Below are 24456 nucleotides of genomic sequence, written 5' to 3'. Positions count from 1 at the left end.
AATAACCCAGAGCAACCGCACCAGAGTTCATTTTAATCAAACCAAACCTACTAACTTTATACACATCCTAAATGTGCCACATTAACTGTTAAGATCAGACTGACATGATCAGGAACACTGTTAGATAAAAACTTCAGTCACTCGTTCCCAAGATTGGCATCCTTCAGAAGAATACGCAGAGTTGTAGGTGCTACACACAGCCAGAAATAGCACAAGGTTTAATAAACTTCATCATATTTTAGTTTAATCTTTAGTTCTTCTACGGTGTTTAGGAATAACAGCATCTATCTGGCTTCCTCCTCCTTAAAAAGTGTCTGGAACAAGTTTCTGAACACCTACCTGTAGTAAGGAGTCATCGATGTGTCATAAGTTTAGAAAATAATGCTCTAATTTCAGTAAATGTCCTCTTTGGACTGGAGATGTTTTCCATTCTTGAAGTTCAAGTGTGTCTTGTATCTCAAAAGATAAAGGAAAAATTGATTCCTTATAATACAACCCTTTTTAACTTGTGCCGAATCATCAAATTACTCCATTAAAGTCTCTATTCTGCCTGGCATCTGATATTCGCCTCACCACGCTGATCTCCATTTGCATGTATTTGTTTTAGCTTTTGCATTTTCAGTGGTCTCACAGCACGTCTTCATCTCTGATCTGCATTCAGCAAGCACATCACACGAACTGTAGCCTACATCTTCAATTAGTTTCCTCCCTGTGTTGTAGGATTCTTGACAAGAATCAACCCTTAGAACTTAATGCCCGTCAGCTTGCTTCCAGCGCTTATTTGTCAGTAACTTTCTAAAACAGAGCCATTCATATTACCATAACGCCCTCTCTCACTGGCGGTAATAGCACAGCTATTGTTTGACTGTAAATGTTTCATTTTTATTTCGTCTGCTGCCCTGATGTGAACATGTGGAAGGGTGTCAATGATCTTACTACATTGGCTATTTTTACATGCACTTTTGTTTCAATCAGACTGAATTCATTCCGATTGATGAATCTGAATGTAGTGTTTACATGAACGCTAAACATGTGAGCGTGTTTATATGTCACACAAGCTTCAAATGGGAATATATTTTTTGACATGCGCACACTGCATGAATATACAGAGTTTCCTGCGCATAATAACCATTCTCCCACATTGGTTCTTTATTTGTTTTAAACAGCAGACTTAATATTTATCCATTTCTGGTCATAATTTGGAGATAATGAGCATATAAACCGTTGTGCCGTGCTGCTTATATTTATCACGCAGTAAAAATGGTCCTCTGTGAATGAGAATCTGAAACAAGGACTGGTGGGAAGTTGTCCTGCTCCACTTCACAGACACTGAGTGAAAGGAGAATTTTAGAATGACGGGACATTCATTTATATGACACTTTACTCAACAGGAACAACAGCTTGTTCCGCACGTCATTACTCTATTTCTAAGTCATTGCACATGCACAGTCCTTTCAGTTTCGGTTTTCAAATCAATCCGATCAAGTGGTCACATGTCCTCTCGATCGAATTAGAAAAGAAATAAACCACCCCATTCAATCCGATCGAAATTTCATTCGGATCGAGCTCCGTCGGATCAATTAAGGTGTTTACATGAAGGCTTTTCAGTCCGATCGAGCCGTCAATCCGATTACTAATGGATTATTTGGTCGCATGTAAACGTAGCCAATGTAAAGGCACTCAGTGCATTATGTAAGAGCCTGTATCGCTTCCTTTCCTCTATTTAACATCTGATTTGATGAGTGGCAATTTAATTAGTGTAGCTAAAGCTGATGGACAGCCACTCTTGCATGGGCTTTGGTCTGAGTCAGACATGGAGAGAGAGCAAGATAGGTGTAAAATGCTTATAAGCTGGCTGAGAATTAATAGTGGAAAAACAAACATCATTACACACTGAAAAAAATAAATAAATAATAATTAGTGTAATTTACTTTGAAACAGTTTTCACTCAAAAATTTCTAGTAAGTTTCACCAAATATTATATGTGACACTTGCCTTCACAAACACCACTAAGAAGAGCATTCGAGCAGGCCATGTTTGACATATCCAAACATCACAATGACATGCCGTTTGGTTTGTTTTCTGAGACGTGTCAAAGTAACACGCACACTTCCATTCATCCCGACGTTTCATGAACCAGACAACAACATCTGCCTCTGTCGTGCTAAACGGGGGAAAAGAACAAAAGTGAGCTGTCTCTCAAAGCACGCATATGTGATCAAACAGCAGCCGTCTTGTGTCTGCCCCCTTCAAGCCATTTTTATCTCACGATATTCTGTCCTTGCACTGAACACGTCTCTGTTTGGAAGGCGTCCTGCAGGGATGTGGTGTCATGTTCCAAAACTTCCTGACAGCCAAATGACTATAAGTGCTGTTTTCTTGAGGAAAGTGCAGATACATCGAACGAACGATAGTATTTCTAGTCTGAATAATAAGGCAGCTCTTCCTTTGACTTTTCTGCAAAAAAAATAAAAGCTCAAATCAGGCATAAATTAAAAAGGAAATATCTTTGCTAAAGGCCATAGATTATACTGTGTCCTCAATTGTTGCATCATACAATTGCGTGCCATTCAGACTTTAAAAATGCCTTTTAAATCCTTGTATTTGCAGAACAGTAAGTCAAATTAAATTAAAATGGAATTAAATTCAAAGATTTTTTTATAATAATAAAAACGTACAGTATTTATATAAACCTTTTGGTTATATATACATTATGTTTTGTCACACAACTAGTTTATTTAACTGTGAGTAAATTCCTCATCCTGCCATTCTAATTGATAAACATGCTGTTGTGAATTGTTAGTGAATTTGATTCACATTAACTCAAACTTAAATGGAGGTAATTTTGTTTAAATCCTGCATTTTGCTAAACCCTGACCTACATACAGGCCTAAAATAACACATTTCAGAGAAATATGAATCAGAGTTGTTATACACATGCGAGCTACTACACCTTCCCACCTCTTACACATTCACATGGCCTAAAAATAGTCTCTTCTCTCCACTTCTCATATTTGCACTCAAACATTCCTTGTCAGTTTGCGCATCCATTCAAAAATCAATTCATTCTCATTGGGAAAGCTTCCCAGCGCACTCTGTTAATCAGACTTTTTTTTTTTCCAGCAGAATGTTTTCCAGAGGCGGTGTCCCATATGGCCATGAGAGCATAATCTCCCTGTGGCCTCTTTCTCTCTGGCTTTAAGCCCTCCATCCATCCATCGCATTAGTTAGCACATCTGTCTGCAGCTGGAGGACTGACAGAGCAATCCATCAGTGTTGTTATTTCTGAAGCCAGCCTGCAAACTGCAAGTTTGAAGCATCTGAACATTTTTCTTAAAGGAATAGTTCACCTAAAAAATGTAATTAAAATAAATGAAGTTTACACATGAGAGAAGTATGCTATCTAATCATGAATGAATGGTCTAAAAATATAGCACATCTCTCCAGTTGGCTGTTAACGGTGAGGCCTAAAATATGAGCAGTTCATTCAATACATTTATGAAAACATGCAAGAACAACAACAAAAACTGAAGAGAATCCCCCAAAGACTTGTCTAGTGCTCATAATTACTTTCACTGTGCGTTTCACAGAAACTAAACAACTGGATATGAAATACAGGCATGCATTCACACTGCAGGTGCCACACTGTCTAGCGCTCTGCTGCTGTCAGTTCACTGCAAAGGTCAAAGGTTGTGCACGGGATTTGCCTCTGCTTAACTGAAGTCTGGCGTTTAACCCTGCATGTGCACTGAGATGCAGGCATTGCATATATTCATGATTAATGTATTGTAAACCCTCATCAGTGAGATTCTGAACACTACTCCTGCTATGTGAGCTGCAATGTTTGAAGTTTGGTAAAACTAATGAACATGAAATTATAAATAGCCTACTGCAAATTCAGCACCCCAATTTAACTAATGATTGACAACTTTAATGTCTTATTTAACCATGTTCTACAAGCATTACATTTATGCATTTGGCAGACGCTTTTATCCAAAGTGACTTACATTGCATTATCCTATACATAGGTATGTGCAATCCCCTGGGATCGAAACCACAACCTTGCGTTGTTAATGCAATGCTCTTACCACTGAGCTACAGGAAAGCTTAGAAGCATTAGAAATGTTAAACATTTATTTATTTAATGTTAAGGAGTAACAAATTGTAATGTCTGAATCATCTGATGTGTCAGTTATTCGATTTTTTTTTTTTTTTTTTTACACAATTTCTCCTACAGACTTGAAATAACCTTTCTTATTCCACATTCAACAAAAGTTTAAATTTAAATTTGAAACATGATTTATTCTAAGTTCGAATTTGAAATGTAAACGTTTATTCCATGTTCGATGAAAGTTAGTAATGTAGCCTGATACGTTTAATTACACATCCGAATTACTTGAGACACTCCAGCTCCATCCGATGTATCCCATTCAAAATCGTCCGCTACACAATGCGAGTGGTAAATAATCCCATTCCCCTCCCAACCACTCCCATCATCCGCACGGGCTCCAATCCGCGCTCACTCGCTCTCTCCGCCGCTACAGTGCGTGCGCTGATGCCGCAGCTCCATCTCTCTCTCTCTCTCTCTCTCTCTCTCTGAGCGATAATAACACAGCACAGTCATGGCGACAGTGACAGTCCAACCGCTCACCCTGGAGCGAGGTGAGTACTGACAAACCACGTCCATTCAGTCCTCGCTGCTGGAGGGAACTTTAAGCTTTGGCGCTATTGGTTTCTCGGATTTTTGCGTTGTTGGACTTGGCTCATGGGCTTTTGATGTTTTGGTGATGTTGCCATCTCGGTTCGGTTTGTGTCCGTCAAGTATGATGATGATGATGAACAGAACATGCTCTGTGATTCAGGATCCATCAGTGCGCGTTATAATAATGGGATATGTATTCGGTTTATTATTAATAAAGCACTTAAGGCGCTAATTCTATAGCAACGATCCGTATTTTCTTTATTTCGTCCTTATTTCACTTTATAGAAGATCCTACAACTTCTCCGTGTGCAAAACTGAATTTGAACCGGAGCTGTTTTATAGGCTATATACTTCAATAAAATAAAACCGGATTAGATTACAAAGAAGCGCTCGAATAATCTACTGTACGCGCGATGCGTCCTACAGTCTCACATTACATCTGAAAAAAAGAGAAATATGTCACAACGTGACTCAAGTCATGTGAACAGAAGCTTGCCTTTTTGACATTATCATGGCAGTCAGCTTAATTTATTATCAGCGGTCAGTGTCCACTATCTGAACTGTCAGAGCAGCCTGAAGAGACGGTGAGTGCAACAATATGGGCCGTTGTGCACTTAAATCACCAACAAATGAATTGCGTTTCATTTACTAGGCTATACTATTATATAGCAGGTCAAACAGTAGCCTATGGCACTAAAACCATTGCAATCGTCACTCAAGCAAAGCGATGGAGATATTTATAGAGAAATGAGATGCCTCTGGGCTCTGGCATGTGCGCGCGACGCGCTGTGGATGTGTGGAAACTGTATATTGCAACTAGTAGCGATGTCCGATTGGTTAACGAATTGCTGTGTTGAGTTGGGTCTTTAAAACGAATCAGTTGAACCGACTCACATACGGCGTGAACCGATCAAATATGTTTAATAGAGCGGACATTAAGTAATAGCCAAAAATGTAACAAATAAAACGTAGCCCACTGTTTATGAATTGATTATATGACAGTTATTGTCGTACAGAACGTGTTGTTGAAATGTGCCTGAGCTTTTTAATCCAGGAACGTGTGAATTTGTTTATTGTTAATGCAAATTATATTTAGATTCTAAATAATTATTTATTATGAGCTGAATCAAGTCTGCCTACATAATATGGCTTTATTTTAGCATTTTCATGTCAAGGTGTCAAGGACATCAAATAATTGCCGGATCATTTTTTGCTGAAACTGATTATTCGAAATGAATTGTTCCAAAGAACCAGTTCATAAAAATGAATCTGTCTTCCCATGACTAAAACTAGACTTATTATAAATAAAGACACTGTTTACACTATACAAGCAATGCAATCATGACATCAGCAACCCATTCAACCAATCAGGAACGCTCTAGGTTTATCACGTTAATCAATATGGTTTGATATGTTTTCTCTGTATGTTGTCCAATGTAATAGATCATGTACTTAGAAATAACAGGAATCCATTGGATTACATTGTTGTATTGCATTAAAATGTGTTCTTGATGGTCAAGAATCATATAAAGGGTTACAATAGGGTTTTGTTTTTGTAGATTTAGTATGGTATATGGTGACAGGGGCCGGGGCAGTTGTCAAAAATGACCACCTACATTAGACTTCTAAAAAGTGTACAAGAGAAACTGCAAATGGGGGCAGTAGTTCTTCTTCATTCTTATTATTTAAACAGAACCTCCAATAACAATTAAATTTAAGTGGAAACGGATTTATTTTGGTGACATATTTTGAGCATTGCCAGAAACCCAGGGTAGTTGTTATGCTTAATGATAGCACATTTAAACAGACAGCTTTATGACAGCAGAGATCCAAAACAGGCACAGGCCTCACATTATTCAACATCTCGACCAATAAGACTGCTATGCTTGAGGTTATGCAGGGAAAGTGTAGAGCAGGGATAGTCAATTGTAGCTATAATTTGATCACTGAGAAAATAACCTTGTGTCTGCCTTCGTTTTGGGTGCGGACGGTTAACTGAAGATTGTTATACTTTCCTGCTATTGTTTTCAAATACCAGATGTTCAAAGATAAGAACAGCTCTCTGTTTGAGTTTTTGTGTAATACAAGACATATGAAGGTGTCACTAATGTACAGTATGGAACTACTAATCTAGTAAACAAAAAAAAATCAATACTTTATCAACATTTGTACAGTATAGACTCATAGTCCATGAAGAAACTTCAACCAAGATCTTAGATAAGGATGGAATGCTTGTGTTTTGAAAACAGAACTGTACTAGAGTTATTCAGAAGGAGAGATTTAAATCAGGGAATATTAGGATTTTGGAGTAGTGAAACTTGAGAATGACCACTGACCGCAGTGCTGCTCTGGCTTTACTTCATTCAAGGGATGGATGGGCCTTAAGGAGCTCCGCAACTTTTCCCAGTGGGTCAGTGGGCCAGCTGTCGAAACCAAATTTAGATACAAGGAAGATGTATAAAAGATTAGAAGAGAGAGAAATTGGCACATTTTTAGACTACTGCTGCATCTGACTTCCATATAGTATGCGAAAAACAGTGTAAGAATTTGGAAGACGGTAGGCAAAAAGTCCAGATTCTGGAGTGTGCAATCGATGAAAACTTTACCAATCTCATGAAGAGGAGAATGGCAGTGAAGCAATGCAACTGATGCTGTAGGTCACATGACAAGGCCAACATGGCAGGTGCATTCATTTAGCCAAATGTAGTGCCTACTCAGACTCTTTCCAATCTAGTTTTTTTTTTCCAACTAGCCCTTCAATCCTGTGGAAACATACATTATGGTTCTTTTGAACTGTGCCAGATGATTCTACATCTCCGTTTTCTGGTTTAAAAAAATCTAAACTCTGCTTTGGTTACAATTTTACATTTAAATGTATGCATTTGGAAGACGCTTTATCCAAAGCGATAAACATTGCATTCAAGTTATCAGTTTGAGCATTCCCTGGGAATCGAACCCATGACCTTGGTGTTGCTGACACCAGAAAATGTAGGGATTCACTCCTGCATTTAAATACAGATGTCACTCCCAAAACGTTGCCTTCTCTATGGGGAACAGGGAGACTTTCTGGACAAATCCCTCGTGTTATGCTAATATTGGTGTACAGTACAAGGCAAGTTAATCAAATCAGTAAAATCACAAACATAAATGCAATTAAATATGCCTCCGAATCTTAGTTTATTGAAAATGTCAGTATAATCATATGGGATTCAAACATGGTTCTCTATGATTAGCATTGCATGACATATTCCTCTCAAACTAATTGCTTTTCCTCTGCAGTGTAAAAGCAATATTTCTGAACTACACTACAGGAGGTGATAGTTTGCATCAGGCTAACAGAGGTTTCGGGCTGTTTTCAGGTCAACTTCCATCCCTGCTTCATTCTACTAATGCTTTACGCTTCCACAAAATGGATTTCTTTATTTTCAAGATCTTGGAAGGGAATACTTATGTCATATTGATTTTGGTCTGAAGTACTCTTTTTTTTTCTTTTTTTTATTCAGAAAGACAAAATTCTTCCAAGTACTTTGCTAAATGAAACATGAAGTGTTCTTCTTTCACACGTTAGAATTTGCTCAAATTTATTTTGGAAGTATTTCAGCGAATATTGACAATATCAAGAGAGCCATCAAAGTATTCACTAGTTCAAAAGCTTTCGATACAATTTCCAACCATGGTATGGTTATACAAAATATGGGATAAAACAGCAGTAATATAATCTTTCCTTTAGGGCAAAATTGACTCTGAACATTTTCTGTCCACTTTAGTCCATCCATTCGAAGATAAAAGCCCAGACCAGACTGAGATCGAGATCAAGGGATTATATCTAAGACTATTTTTATCCGAACAGAACCGTCTGTGTCACCAGTAATTGTGTGCATGAAAAAGAAAGGGTCTAGAAAGACGGTGGTATCAGTCCGACATCAGCGGATAGACGCTCTGTGAGGTCATTTGTGCGGGTCTCTGTCTCAGCTATTATACTGCAAGGTGATTTATGTGCCCTTTGCAGTCGGGAATGTCACAGTTTGGCCAATTACTGATAATTCACCGGGTTTGATAAAGTGAGGTCCTGGGATGTGAGTCGGACACCAGATGTGGCTACTGCTTTGTGCCTGCACTAACTCCTGCTGTTTTGGCAGGCCTGCTGTCCGAAGAGCAGTGTTTTCTTCAGGCTTGCCTGACCCGTAAAGGATGGCCGTCTGAATCTGGAAAGCAGCAGATGGCTAGCACTCTCTCAGGAAATTAATTCTGGCATATAAAATGAGGAAGACAATGCACTCCTCAGGAAAATAGTTCTGTAAAAACATAGACCGGAAGTGTCTTGGCTGGCCATGTTGTCAGTCTTGAAGCACGTAGACTTTTTATCCACTCTAGCTATAAATTAATGTATAGTATAAGAGGCAACCACAAAGTGTAATGTAATGAATGACAAGGGGATTATTAGAAAAATAGCTTAATGTCAACATGAAATCAAAATTGACCTTTTTTCCTTACTGAATAGATGTTTATGGTCTTACTACCATCAAAACAAGATTACTTTTGACTATTAAAGTTCTGTTCACAATAAGATGAATGTTCGGTGTGGAAAACCGATGCAATGAACATAATTTGAATGAACGTCTGTTAATGTGTCCTGTTAATGATAAAATTCTCTTATCATTCACTCACCATCTCTCAAAAACAATCCATCTCTGTGAATCCATATAATGCAAGTAAATGTGTGCCCAAAAGTTGACGCTCGAGAAACCACACAAAGCGATCACAATGGTAATCCATACGACCCAAGTAGATGAAGCAATGTCTTCTGAAGCTAAACAATAGGTGTGTAGGTGTGTGTGTGTGTAATAATTATTTTTTTAAATTATAAACCATAATTTCCAGGCGACTGTCATACATGTACGTTCATGAGAGCATTGTGAAGCGCCATGTCAGCACATTTTGAAGCGTGATTCAAGCGATGGCCGGAAGCGATGGTTTATTGTTTAATACGTTTTAAATATGAATATTTTCTATACACACCTATATTTTCATTTCAGAAGACATTGATTCATCACCTGGGGGTCGTATGGATTACCATTATGATCATAGTGTAGTTTTTAAAGCATCAAGTTTTGGGATACAATCCACTTGAATAGTATAGAATTATATGGATTTTATTTTATTTTTTTATCTATGTTTGTGTTCATCTGAAGAAAAAGTCATATACATCTGGGATGCTGGAAGGTGAATAAATGATGAGAGTGTGTACCTATAAGACCAAGCTGGAACGTGGTGTGGATGTTCCAATCAATTCCTGATGTATAAAATCAAGTCTGTCCCTAAGTTATTTTTGAATATCCTGTTTCACTATGAAATACACCTCATTACGTAAGTAAAATGAGTTACAAATGGCATTTTATGCTGACATTAAACCAAACCAATATCCTTTTATACATAATCTTAAGTAAACCTGTGTTATTCCAAACTTCAGATTTTCTTGTTTGGCGCAGCTAGGCCTTTTTTTCCATGTTACACTGCGTTCATTTTAAAGTTAAAAAATGACACGTAAAGAAGAAAAAATTGGCTCCTATTAGCTTTGCAGGTGTTCAGTTGTCAACAAGGATGTCTCTTGGCACACTGTACTTATAAACAATGCTATGCAATGCTAACATTTGCAGGTGTCTAATGATCAACAGACATGTTCATTTACCCTGTTTTACACAGGTTCCTCTGCAAACTTGCTAAACAGGTTTTATATTGATGTACTGTAAAGTGGGAACTTTGAGTCATTATATTATTAATTGCGTTCCATTTACCTTAGAGGAGGGATGTCGTAGCTGGGAATGATGTCACACCCGAGTTGACCGCATTCCAGTAAACAGGCCAGAAAACTAAGATGGACCTGTCCAGGCAAACATTTGTTGTGTTTGGTCTTTTAGAATAAAAACACATACATAATCAGTATTTTGCAAAGATGAAATTAGATTCTAAAGGTGACAGAGGTACCATGTCCACAAATAGAGGTTGGATAGTAATGTGTGCACCACTGAGTTTTAGACACAAACAGAAGTGCTAATGAACACTAAGGTTGATGTGCTGAGCCATATTGAATTCTGAAGTCGGGGTTGTTGCGCTTCCCCATTACAACTCTGATTTGAGAGGGCATTCCAGTTAAAAGATCCTACTGGAGAGTGGGGACTAGGACTTTCCCACTTCCGAGGACAAATGGACCGCATTTCAAGGTGAATGGAACAACAGACCCGCAACTCTTTGCAGTTAGGTTATATATGCAAACTATATTACACTATATAGACAGAGCAGATTATATGTCAGCAAGGAAATTGTCATTCAAATACTGTACACAGAATGCTGAAATACTGCTTCAACAGAAAAATCATTTGCTATGGACTCAGTCCTCGATATTGAATTGTGGGATTGCAATGTGTACGCTCGCCACAATCTTGCCACAGAGATTGATGTCTTTGTTATTAAATCCTGCCTACAAGAGGAAACCTCAACAGTGATGAGAGATATGAGTTTTAGTCTCACTTGAAAGACAACACTGAGTCTCTGAAGAGATCTGGTCACTCCTTTAGACAAACAGCGTCCCGTCAAACTTGATTTGTAGTGTTGAGGTTTCTTTTTCCACTATAGGTGTTTTATTTTGTTTTACAGTATATTTTTTACTTGTCCAAAAAGCTCCCTTTACCGTTTAAATTACTATAACATCCGTTTCTGTTAAAAAGGTAGATTTTTGATTAAAAAACGACCGCTCTATCTTTTACTCTACATGTTTTTGTCAGATTTTTGCTATATACCAAGATCAATTTATATTCACTTGTTCCTCAAGTTAATGGGTTCATCTAGCTATAAATTAATTAATAATCATGCAAATTAATTCTAGAAGACTGCACTGCAAATATTTAATATCATTTTCAATTCAAAATCTGGTCTACTGTCAGCATCATTGAAATTCACATCCTCATAAAGAATGTGTAACCCAGAGGATAATTGTATTGCTCTTTTAAACCTTCTGAGACTTTTAGAGTTCTCAGTTGAATTTTGGCATACAGCCCCACTGAAAAAAAAACTTTTTATTACAGACTTTGGTATCTAACTTTACAGACTCTGTTAATCACACATGTGATAATAATGGGGGTATTTTCTCTGGAAAATAATCTGAAAAAGTCTCCATTTGTTGTCATTCTCATAGTTTTAAAGGAGAAACTAGTGAAGTTTGTGACTCAACAAATTTAACATGAATTAGTAATAGAAACCTTAAAACAGACATAAATGTCTGTTCATAGCGAGCAACATATTTTTGAGAAGCTCAATATCTCTCACAAATTATTTAATACTTTGTTGGCACTGTTGCTGAGTTTGTATTTTGTCAGGTAAATTCAACACAATGTCAAATTATATTCTTCAAACCTCAAACTTGCCATGGTAGGATACCATAGTTCATTGGTACAGAGATTCTAAGCATGATTGCTGTGAAAACTGTATAAATATTATAATAGTTGAGCTAAAGCCTGTAGACAATAGAGAAGTCTTCTGTGAATTATCTATTGGTCTAAGCTGTGTTTTCACTATGTGGTCTCAATCCACAGTGTGTTTGTGGAAAAAAATAGGATCATGGTGGCCCTTACACCATTAGCAGCAATGCTGAAGGCTACAGTGGTTTTTGAATGGAGAGTCGGGTCACATAGACGTAGTGGAGTTCGGTACACTGGAAGGCTGAATACTCTCTATCTCTGCGCTATCTTTGCCCCCAATGCTTACTCACAGATCCGTGTGGGCAGGCAACCCCATGTGGGTTTTACATTTAAAGGTGCGAAAATTACACAATCACTCTGACTTATTTCTTGTTGGAAAGACCACACATTATGAGAACAGATAAATAATAGTGTACTCTTCCATTCCATTGCCAACGCATTTGCAGCCCCCTCCGCTGCACTTACCGGTCTCCATAGTAATGTAGTTTAATGTACCAATCACAAACCTGGAGTGTGAACATCACCAAGCCCTTTAAATCTCCTGTTTGTGAGCCTGCGCTAATAGACGTGACGTAAATCCCAGGCAAGATCCACACAGGGCCTTGGGCTGCCACCATGCAAATCTGAATCCGACGGATTTAGCCCGTGGAATAACAATGTGTGCCACGATGTTCCCCTTTTCCTGCTAAATGATGACATGTGTCACTCAGATGTGTGTGAAAAGACTTTACTGAGATGAGACTTGTACTAATAAAACCAAGCACAGGTTGGCTGTTCACTGAAAGCTGAAAGAAAACCCAGGGGCGCCACAGAGAATTAATCCTATCTGTAATAGCTGCGGATGATGCAGGAGCTTGAAATGCTTTTAGAGGCTTTTTTCATCTTATAACTTTGTTAATGGATGAATTTATCTTCGAAATGCTGTTTCGTGTTCCCTCGAAGATATAGTCATTACCAATCTCCACAAATGCATTAATCAGTCCATTTATTTTTTATAAATAAGTTTGCCCACTAAATTATATTATGGTGATTGATCTTTAGACAGTTAATATTAAGGCATTAGACATCATATCCTTCCATGAGGGTATAGAGTTTCAGCTCAATATAGTTAAAGGTGCTGTAAGTGATTACAGCCGTTTTGCTAACTTCCACTATAATTAGATAATCCCATCTCTTCAACCACACGCCCCATCGTTCCAGCAAACCAATACCTGTAAAAGGTGGTTTGTGATTGGCTAAAAAACATGGGCTGCTCTCCTACCCTTTTTTGCGATTTACAGAGCTAATTATAACATAAAGTAGGGATATTTTAAGCAAGTCTCAAATACGCAATTGCAAGATACATTGGCAAATATAATGGGTGTTCCTATTACTTTCTGCCAAAGCTAATTGAATCCCCACCACTTTCTGAAATCCCTACTAATGGCAGGGACGTATCTAATACATCTTACAGAGAAAGCATCACCAATTGTTGAGCATGATTCATTTAGTTTCTGTGTTATATAGAGTAATTGTTACAGTTTTCATCAGCCGCACAAAGCGACAGTGACAAATTTTCTCCCACATACAGTTCTTAGACGTGCTCCACTTTATCACTTTTCCACAACTCTCTATCCATTGTAGTGAAATCACAAAACAATATGTAAACAAATATGTTCCCAAACAAATACTGATAAACATTCACTGACATGCATCTGCAATCTGGAATCCCAGACCCCCAAATTCAAAGCGAAAACATGTGCTATTCTTTTCTATCCACGTATTTATCATCTGACTCTCAGGACTGAATTTGATTCTGGATTTGAATTGGCCAGCATGAATGGCCCCTATTGAAATACAAGGTACAAATGCAATTCAGCTAAAGAATATCCAGATACTACCTGGTTATGAAAAGCATGTATTTATCGAAACTTCAAATTGTTTGTGCGTAACCTAATTAATATTCATGACATCGGCCCATCTGTACACAACCTATCCCCCCCCCCCACACCCATGGTAAGATAACTATGCTTTGCTCATTATAAACAGGAAAGAAGGTCTTAGGCAATGTGTACGGCACAACACATCTAAAAGTTTATCTTTAAAGCAGCTTAAAAACAGTAGCCTAAATTCAGAAACTTTCCAAAAAACTGTTAATGAGCGAGAGAGACCACGAACAGAGAGGGAAACATCCGAATCAAGACACACAAGAGAAGGATGAGTCACAAAGAGAATATCATTCATGGTCATTCTCTGAACTCCCAGTAATGAGACATAAATGTGAAAAGGAGTGTTTACACAGTTTCCTGTGCTGGCTGAAAGGACACCAGTATGTTCAATTCGGCTCATTACCCCATACACGACTCCAGACCGTCCTCTCGGCAGAAATCCGCTGGTAATGATGGAGCTTCAGCTCAGGATTAATGAAGAAAAGGCTGTCACACGCTGTGGAGCGGCTGTACATATGTGGATCTGTGAAAGCTGCCACAGGACATGACTCCAAAGGTCACCTTCACTAATCTGATGCCATGCACTCTGTTGTTGGGAAAACAGAATGAAATGTCCAGTGAGTGGTGCTAAAAGCTCATTCAGTTTTATCCAGATGAACATTTTATTGGCAACATTTTATACGTTTGTTCTCACATATTGAAGCAATTCGAAAATTAAGTGTCTGTTAAGTGGCGCTAGAAGGTTAATGTGATTGAAGATAACAGCACCTACACTAAACCCTACCGTTTACCTAACCAAAAGCAAACATGTGGTAAAAACGCATTTGCTGAAGCAACCATGTTCCATCTACAAGTCTTTGAAGTCTTAAATCGTGACTCGTGTTTCATGGGACTCGTACCCACGCGCTCCGCAATAATAGTGTTGTACCAGCTGAGCTACCGAGCAAGTTTACATCAGAAAAGCCACACATATGGAACTATGTATTGGTGCTTTTCCAGTACACAGTACCAGCTCACCTCGGCTCGACTCGACTCGCCTTTGTTTGGTTTTCCACTATGTAAAAGTTGTACCTGTACCTGCTTCCAAGTACTTTTTTTCGTATCACCTCCGGCGAGGTTCTGAGCGAGCTGAGGCGAGCTAAGGCGATACTAAAATGTGACGTGAAAACAAGGCAGACTGCTGATTGGTCAGAGAGAATCGTCACTATTCACTGCGTCATCATTGCACGCGCCAGACAGAGTATCCTGAATAAAAAACAGCAAAAACAAAAACATCCAAAAACAGCATACACTCGATTTCCTCCATTGTCCTGTGTGTGTGGGTAGCGGGTGTGTGTCGCGTAGAAGATTAAGTCACAGCAGTTTCCTGCGGCGTCGCTATGACGACCAGGTACTATTGCGGAGGTACTATCTGCAATGGAAAACGGAGTGAAAAGCGAGACGAGACGAGACGAGGCGAGTCGAGTTGAGCTGGTACTGGTAATGGAAAAGTGCCATATGTGATGAAAATGTAAAAATGTATTAGTTTACAAATCATGTACTTTGAAAAAATGTGATAACATAGTATTGTGCAAGAAATAAGTATTTATTAATGGTATAGGTATGTTTTTGGAGTTGTAGGTAGAGACAAATAATCCTAATGAGCCTCTGCTGGTATTTTGAGCATCAGATCTGAGGCAAGGACAGAGATCTCACAGTTGGTCAATTATAATAATTTGGACCTTTATTCTGAGCATACGCTCTAATTACATTGTCAATATTATGAAGTGTACCATTGAGCCTATGGCTCTGTCCCAAAACCTATAGAGCGGCCCCTTAAAGAATCATAGGCACATTCCCAACAGGGAGTCTGTTTCAAAGGTCATGTGTTATTTAAGAAACTTTCTAAGATAGCATAGATAATGCAAACGTGTATGGACTTAAGACAAGCATGGTGAGGGAGAGTGGAAGGAAGTGAAGACTTCAAAATTGTGAGAAATGAGCACTACTAACTATACAAATCAATGGACAATGCCGTTCAAAATTGAAATGGTGGGTGCTAGCCACTGAATCGCACCGAATTGATCCATTCACTGGTGAGTGAAACCTACACCCAGTGTGAAATGTGCTACAAGTCTGTGACCATTTTAAAGTGGCAATAGGCAGCACTCTGAATATGGAACGGTAGTGTTACGGGTGATCTGTGTTGATTCCCAACTCCAGGTCTTTTAACAATCCTATCTTCTGCTCTTCTCCTTTGTCATTTCCTGTCTCTTCTACTCTATGAAAGGCAAAAATGCCCCTATTACCGCTCAAAAGTTTGGGCTTTGGAAGATACAAAAAACAGTAATATTGTGAAATATTATTACTAATATTCATTTCAAATAATTGTTTTCTATTGTAATATATTTTAAAACGTAATTCATTCCTGTGATGGCAAAACTGAATTTTCAGCAGCCATTAATCTCTGTTACTCTTCAGTGTCACATGATCAAATTATTGTAATATGATGATTTGATGCTCAAGTAGGATTTCTTACTATTATTAATGTTGAAAACAGTTGAGATGCTTAGTATTTTTTTGTGAAAACTTGATGCATTTTTTCAGTATTCTTTAATTAATAAAAAGTTCAAAAGAGCAGCATTTATTTGAAATAGAAATCATATACCAATGTTAAAGTCTTTACTGTCACTTCTGATCAATTGAATGCATCATTGCTTAATAAAAGTATTAATTTCTTTAGGAAAAATCTTCTGAACCCAAAAGTTAGTGTATCTATTAGAAATGTACAGGATACAGGCCTAAAAATAAAATATTTTTTAAACAAAAATTGACTGAGCTATGAATATTTTGGTTTTCACAAAATTGAAGTCTTTGTCTATCACTCTCTGCTGCTGAAACTTTGATTCATGCCTTTACTACATCCGGAATTTACTATTGCAACAGCATTTTCTATGGAACATCATTCAAAGTCTAAATAACCTCCAGAACATCCAGAACTGATTCACTCCCACTCTTGTGACAACATCACCACTGTCCTTCAGAAGATTCACTGGCTGTTGTTTTTCCCCCTCATTATTTCCAAATCATAAAATTTCCACACCACAACTATGCTTGGGTGGCCCATTAAATGAATCATATTTACTCATCCTTATGTCCTTATTTTGTCCATGGAACACATTTTTGAAGATTTTTCAAGCATTTTGTTTCCATACGCTGTGCTGCTTTTATGTAAAAAAAAATTAGGTAACTAACTTGTAATATAGTTAGTAATATAATGTTATTTTCATATTAATTATATACTAGTTTTATTGTTGTTTTAAATAGCTTTTATGTGGATTACCATGAACTTCACTTTATAATTAATTACACATTATGCATTATTCACATTAATTATGAGTGTGATGCAGAGTCAGAGACGTTCGGATCCATTTGCAGTATGTTTTTTAAGAATAGTCAAACAGGCAGTAATCAGAAAACAGCGTAGACAATGTCGAAGGAAATCCAAGATCATAAACGATACCAGGCAGAGGTCAGGGCAGGCAGCAATATCCAAAATCATAAACAATAACAGGCAAAGGTCAGGGCAGGCAGCAGACGAAGAAATGGGAGTCAGTAAACAGTCACGGGTCACAACACGGGGAATCAATAACAGAGAATAAACGCTTGGTAATGTTAGCCGGGGCAGAACAAGACTTCGCAATGTGTGAGAGTCAGAAGGCAGTTTATATAGAGGAGAGAAGTGGGAACACTTGTGCAGGTGATTAGACCTAGGTATGGGGCTTATGGGAAATGAAGTTCAATACTCCGGTGAAGGTGTTCTTTGATGAGCGGAGAGAGCCACAGAGGTGTGATCTATGACAGAGCCCCCCTCCTGCGAGCGGCTCCTGAAGCGAGGACCAGTGCGACGCCGAGGTCTTCCACGGGGTCTGGGGGCAGGTCTTGTAGGGTGGTTTTGATGAAACTCGGTGGTAAGTGCGGGATCCAGTATGTCCTGTGATTTCACCCAGGATCTTTCCTCTGGACCATACCCCTCCCAGTCGATCAGGTACTGTAACTCCCTGCCTCGGCGTCTTGAATCGAGAATCTCCTTTACTCGGTAAGCCTCCTCGCCCTCGATGATGATTGGAGGGGAGCTCTCCTCCGCAACCTCATCCTGGTCCCTCTCTCCACTCGGAACACCGGCAGGTTTGAGCAATGAAACATGAAAAGTGGGAGATATGCGATAAGTGGATGGCAATGCTAGACGGTATGAAACTGGTGTTATTTGTCTAAGAATCTTAAATGCACCCACGTTCCTAGGACTTAGCTACTTGCTGGGAAGTCGAAGACGGAGGTCCCTGGATGACAGCCACACCCACTGTCCCGGAACGTACTCAGGTCCCCTTCTCCGGTGACGATCAGCCTGTTCTCTGACTCTGCGAACCGCTCGTTGAAGGTGTACGTGAGCATTATTCCAGGTTTCTTCACTTCTCTGTAGCCAAGCATTAACGGCCGGGAGATCGGTGGGTTCCCCTTACCAGGGGAACAGAGGGGGTTGATAACCTAGCACACATTGGAAGGGGGTGAGGCCAGTAGAGGGACAATGAATTCTGGGCGTACTTGGCCCACATGAGGAAACGGCTCCAATCCTGCTGGTTCTGATGACAGTAGGTACGTAGAAAGCGTGTAAGCTCCTGATTTAACCTCTCTACTTGACCGTTGGACTGTGGATGATAGCCAGAGGTTAAACTGACATTGATGTTGAGTTGACCACATAACGCCTGCCAAACACGAGAGGTGAATTGGGGTCCCCTATCTGAGACTATATCCTCAGGTAATCCGTACAGTCGGAAGACCTGTTGTACCAAAGCCTCTGCTTTTTGTAAAGCTGTGGGTAGTTTGGCCAACGGAATGAATCTGCAGGCCTTCGAGAATCGATCAACCACGGTCAGAATGGTCGTGTAGTTCTGGGAGAGAGGTAGATCAGTTACAAAGTCAGTAGCAATGTGAGACCATGGACGTTGTGGTACAGGTAGTGGTTGAAGTAATCCGGCCGGTCTCTGATGGGATGATTTGACAATGTTGCAAGTGGTGCACTGATGCACGAAGGTGATCACATCGGTTTGAAGCGTCGGCCACCAGAAACGATTCGTTATCAGATGAGTAGTAGCTGTGATCCCGGGATGTCCAGCGCTGGGAGTATTATGCACCCATTGTAACACTCGTGTACGGAGACATGTAGGCACGTAGGTACGATCCGGAGGGCATTCAGGCGGTGATTGTTCCTCACTCTGTGCTGCTGAAATCTCGGTCATTATGTTCCACTGGACCGGGGCGAGAATAAGTGTCGTCGGAAGTATGGGATCAGATGTAGGAGGACTAGAGGAGCTGTCAAACTGACGAGACAGAGCGTCGGCCTTGCCATTCTTTGAGCCTGGGCGATATGTTACCTTGAAATTGAATCTGGTGAAGAAGAGGGACCACCTGGCCTGTCTGGGGTTCAGTCTTTTGGCAGCCTTAATGTACTCTAAATTACAGTGGTCAGTTAGTACCGTAAAGGGCAGATGAGCTCCCTCCAACCAATGCCGCCATTCTTCAAAGGTTGCCTTCATCGCCAGGAGTTCCCTGTCACCCACATCATAGTTTCGTTCTGCTGGAGTAAGTTTGCGGGAATGGTAGGCACAGGGGAATAGTTTCGCTGGATTTCCATGCCGTTGTGACAGTATAGCCCCGACTCCTGTATTGGACGCATCCACCTCCACAATAAACTCCCGCTCGGGATCTGGATGGTGTAGAATGGGAGCTGTAGTGAACTTCTCTTTGAGCTGTTGAAATGCTGCAACACTCACGGATGACCACTTTAACCGATGTCCTCCGCCCTGAAGGAGGGATGTGAGGGGCGCTGCCGTGATGCTGAAGTTTCTAATGAACCGTCGATAGAAGTTGGCGAAGCCCAGGAAACGTTGTAATTCTTTCACATTGGTGGGCTGTGGCCAATTTACAACTTCTCGTACCTTGCCGTTATCCAAGGTCACCCCCTCAGCACTGATGATGTAACCCAAGAAGGCGATTTGTGTCCGATGAAACTCACATTTCTGTAGTTTGGCGTACAGTTGGTTCTCAATGAGACGTTGAAGCACTGCTCTTACATCTTTCACATGATCTTCAAAAGTCTCAGAATAGATACGAATATCATCAATGTAGACAATGAGGTTCTGATTGAGCATGTCTTGGAAGACCTCGTTGACAAACGCCTGGAATACGGAAGGACTGTTGGCGAGCCCGAACGGCATCATGTGATATTCATAGTGCCCAGTAGTGGTTGAGAAAGCTGTTTTCCACTCGTCTCCCTCTCTGATCCGAATGAGATTATAGGCGTTTCGCAAATCCAACTTTGTGAAGTACCTCGCGGTAGGGAGCTGTTCGAGGGCAGCTGAAACTGAAGGCAATGGATAGCGAAACTTCACAGTGATTTTGTTGAGACTGCGATAATCGATACAAGGACGCAGCCCTCCACTCTTTTTCTTCACGAAGAAGAATCCGGCTGAAGTGGGGGAAGTGGATGGTTTTATGAATCCCCTAGAAAGCTGTTCCTCTAGAGTAAGTTCTCATGGCTTCGGATTCGGGCTGCGAGAGAGGAAAAATTCTTCCTTGTGTGGGAATGGCTCCTGGGATGAGATCAATAGCACAGTCACTGGATCGGTGAGGAGGAAGTTGAGTGGCTTGGCTCTCGCTGAAGGCTAGGGAGAGATCGTGGTATTGAACAGGAATCTTCTGAAGATCGGGATTCTCAGAGTGGGTGGAAATGGGAATGATCTTGGTGAGAGAGTGCAGACATTCTTCTTGACAGGCTTTAGACCATTGGGTTATCTGCTTTTCGGTCCATGAAATCGTGGGATTGTGCTTTTCCAGCCAGGGTAGACCGAGAATGATGGGGTGTCGTGGGGATTCAATGGTGAATAGTTGAATGAGTTCAGCGTGAAGAGTGCTTGTACATAAGGTGATTTCTTGAGAGATGTATTGGATCTTGCCTGTACCCAAAGGGCGTCCATCTAACGCTGCCACTGCCACCCGGGATTTACATGGAAGAAGAGAAAGGTGATGAGTTTTAGCGAAAGACAGATCAATGAAATTTCCTGCGGCTCCAGAGTCTATTAAAGCGGTAGTATTAACTATTTCATTGCCAAAACGCAGAGTGACAGCTAGTTCAAAGGACTTTGAAGAGCAGAGATGGGAACTCACCGCAGCAGAATCTCGGGAGATTGGTCGATTAGGACAGGTCGCCCTCATGTGGCCGGATTGTTCACAGTACAAGCATAAATGATTGCGTAACCTTCTCTCTCTCTCCTCAGGCGTTAGCTGAGTGTAGCCGATCTGCATGGGTTCGGATTCTTGGTTTGTGGATGGATATTCAGTGACTCAGGGCATCTGCGGGACTCGCCGAGCTTGCATCAGATTGTCAAGACGAATGGCCAGATCCATGAGCTGATTGAGTGATTTCCCCTCATCCCGACATGCCAGTTCCCCTTGCAGATTAGTATTGAGACCTTTGCGATAAAGTAGTTTCAACGGATCATCCTTCCAACCAGTTTGTGCAGCTAGAGTGCGGAAAGAGAGGGTGTAATCTGCAGCCGAAGATCCTCCCTGGCGTAGAGAAAGTAGAAGCTCGCCCGGTTCCTTTCCACCAGCGGGATGTTCGAACACCTCTTTAAACTGATGAAGGAAACTGTCATATGAGGGAAATGGAGCTATGGAGCACCATGCCATAGCGCCGTCGCCCACTCCAGAGCCCTTCCGGTCAGCAGTGAGCAGATGAATGATACTCGACTGTCATCAGTAGGGTAAAGCTGTGGTTGCTGATTGATAAATATTGAGCATTGCAACAGAAATCCTTTACACTTTGCAGAGGATCCATCATATTTATCAGGGAGGGATAGACGAGGATTGCTGGATGGAGTACTCACACTCTGGGTCGGCTGATCCGGAGCTGCCGCGGTAGGAGCTGATGCAGCGGCTTGTGTGGTGAGTGCCTGCATGGATCTCACAAGCTCCTCGGTAAGCGCAGTCAACTTGACGAGTTGTTGCTGGTGGGCAGCCAGCGCAGACGCTTGAGATGTAACTTCAGTGGTTAGACGATACATAGCTGCTAGATCCTGTGGTGGCGAAGTCTTCTGTGATGCAGAGTCAGAGACGTTCGGATCCATTTCCAGTATGTTTATTAAGAATAGTCAAACAGGCAGTAATCAGAAAACAGCGTAGACAATGTTGAAGGAAATCCAAGATCATAAACGATAGGCAGAGGTCAGGGCAGGCAGCAATATCCAGAATCATAAACAATAACAGGCAAAGGTCAGGGCAGGCAGCAGACGAATAAACGGGAGTCAGTAAACAGTCACGGGTCACAACACGGGGAATCAATAATAGAGAATAAACGCTTGGTAATGTTAGCCGGGGCAGAACAAGACTTTGCAATGTGTGAGAGTCAGAAGGCAGTTTATATAGAGGAGAGAAGTGGGAACACCTCTGCAGGTGATTAGACCTAGGTACAGGGCTTATGGGAAATGAAGTTTAATACTCCGGTGAAGGTGTTCTTTGATGAGCGGAGAGAGCCACAGAGGTGCGATCTATGACAATGAGCCTGCATATAGTAGTTCTTACGTTCAGTCCTCCGGAAGGTATGACAAAAATACTAGTTATTGATTAGCTAATAGTGAACTACCACATTCAACTGAGCACTATTACTAACTAATTTGTTAATCAGAGTAGTAGTTACTAGAATGTTAAAATTGCATTAATCATTTGCTCCTGTGTAGTTATTCAATAATGACAGAACAGTAGTCTAAAGTGTTACTCATTTTAGTATGTCAACTTAAACTTATTTAATTTCATTTAGTTGCCAAGACAACATTTCTAATCTTAATTTAAGATTTTTAAGTTTAAGTTTTCATATATTTATATTTCATTTTATTTCAGCTTAATTTTAATTAACAAAAACAATTTTAATCATTTTGGTTTTAGCTAACAATAACGACACTCTTTAAGCATGCAACAGACCGCATTTTTCACCAAAACGCATCAGTCATACATTTTTTACTGAGGTGTTGTAGCAACAGAGTGATTAATGTCATGCTGACATTCTTCTGAGGCAGAGCCAAGTGGGACATGCCAGGACACTACTCAGTTATGGATCTAGCTGTCAGTTTTTGATAGAATCTAAGCTGCTTTAATAACAGAAGAGCTTTAATTTGAATCTATCGCTTTATCAGAAAAGCTTTCAAATTCAATGCAATGTGACATATTCATGAAAAATGTACCAAAACCACCCATTTGGGGTTTGAAGATTAGAGCAAAAGGTCGTAAGTCTCCTCTCAATGTGACTGACAGAACGGACTGCAAGAGATTTTGCTCAGATTGTTGCATCTGTTGTTGTCCCATGAGCCCACAGGCCATTATAGCTTTTGTGTCTGCTCTACTAGTCTCACTGGGTTCAGTTTTATTAGTTTCTGTCGGGGTCTGGCCTACTTTGCTTTGCTGTCTGTGTCTGGACAAAGTTATTATCTAATGTAGGCTAATATGGGACAGAAAGACCCTCGTCTTTATGAATTTGTGACACACAATTTAGGAGGATTTTTCTAATTTTTCACCCCAAACAGTTACACATTACATAAAATGGGTGTAATTTTTCACGGTCCGAAGATGAACGAGCACAATTAGCCACATGCTTGCCTTGACACAAAAACAAATCACCGCGAGTCGTACTGAGCACTAAATGTGACCAGAGGCTCAACCACCCATAACGTGATCAGCGATTTGTAAAACTACACTTTTTTTAAACCATAGACCTTCAACAGGGTAAGTGACAGATATTCATCACATAAATACGATTTTATCATAGTCCTCTCGAAAATGGATTATACTGTACTTAATAGCAGGAACATTCAAAGTCAATCTATAATTGATTTACCAGTAATTATATCTAATTTATTGTCAAAGGCTGTGGATTTTTTACTAAGGTGATGCTTTGATGCCTGCAGTAATTATGTTTAGTTTAGAGATACAAAGAGAAAGCTTTTCTATGCAGGTAGTCTAAAAGCTACTGTAAGACCAGCTAGCTAGTCAATGTTGTCTGGCACCGTATTTTCAGTCAAATTATTGGCGTTTATTTGTCCTATTTGCATAACTGTTTATTGTTTGCATTCATTTATTCATTCCACCAGGGTGACAGTTCGGAGGATAAAGGGCTCTTGTTTTTACATTCCTTGACTGGAGACGCAAAAAGAAATATTGCAAGTCAGTGTGGGCAAAACACTACCTAGCTCAAGTATTACCATTTAGTGCAAGAGGTGCACCTTAACGGGGAAAAATTCCGACAAATGCAACAGTTTACTCA

At 40.1% G+C, this 24456-nt stretch overlaps 1 protein-coding gene across 1 annotated transcript in view; it reads left to right on the top strand.

Annotated features, from left to right (window-relative positions):
• The first annotated feature begins 4513 nt into the window (after positions 1–4513).
• The window catches only part of lin7a (lin-7 homolog A (C. elegans)), a 42440-nt gene continuing 22497 nt past the window's right edge, over positions 4514–24456 (top strand). The window contains exon 1 of the mRNA XM_082168327.1: positions 4514–4662. Within this exon, the coding sequence (XP_082024453.1) occupies positions 4623–4662 (40 nt within the window). The 5' untranslated portion in view covers positions 4514–4622. The remainder of the gene's footprint in view (positions 4663–24456) is intronic.

The sequence above is a fragment of the Leuciscus leuciscus genome, assembly GCF_965113295.1.
Source record: "Leuciscus leuciscus genome assembly, chromosome: 4".
NCBI lineage: Eukaryota > Metazoa > Chordata > Actinopteri > Cypriniformes > Leuciscidae > Leuciscus > Leuciscus leuciscus.
Note: the sequence above shows the minus strand (reverse complement) of the source record. Positions and strands in the feature narration are given on the sequence as shown.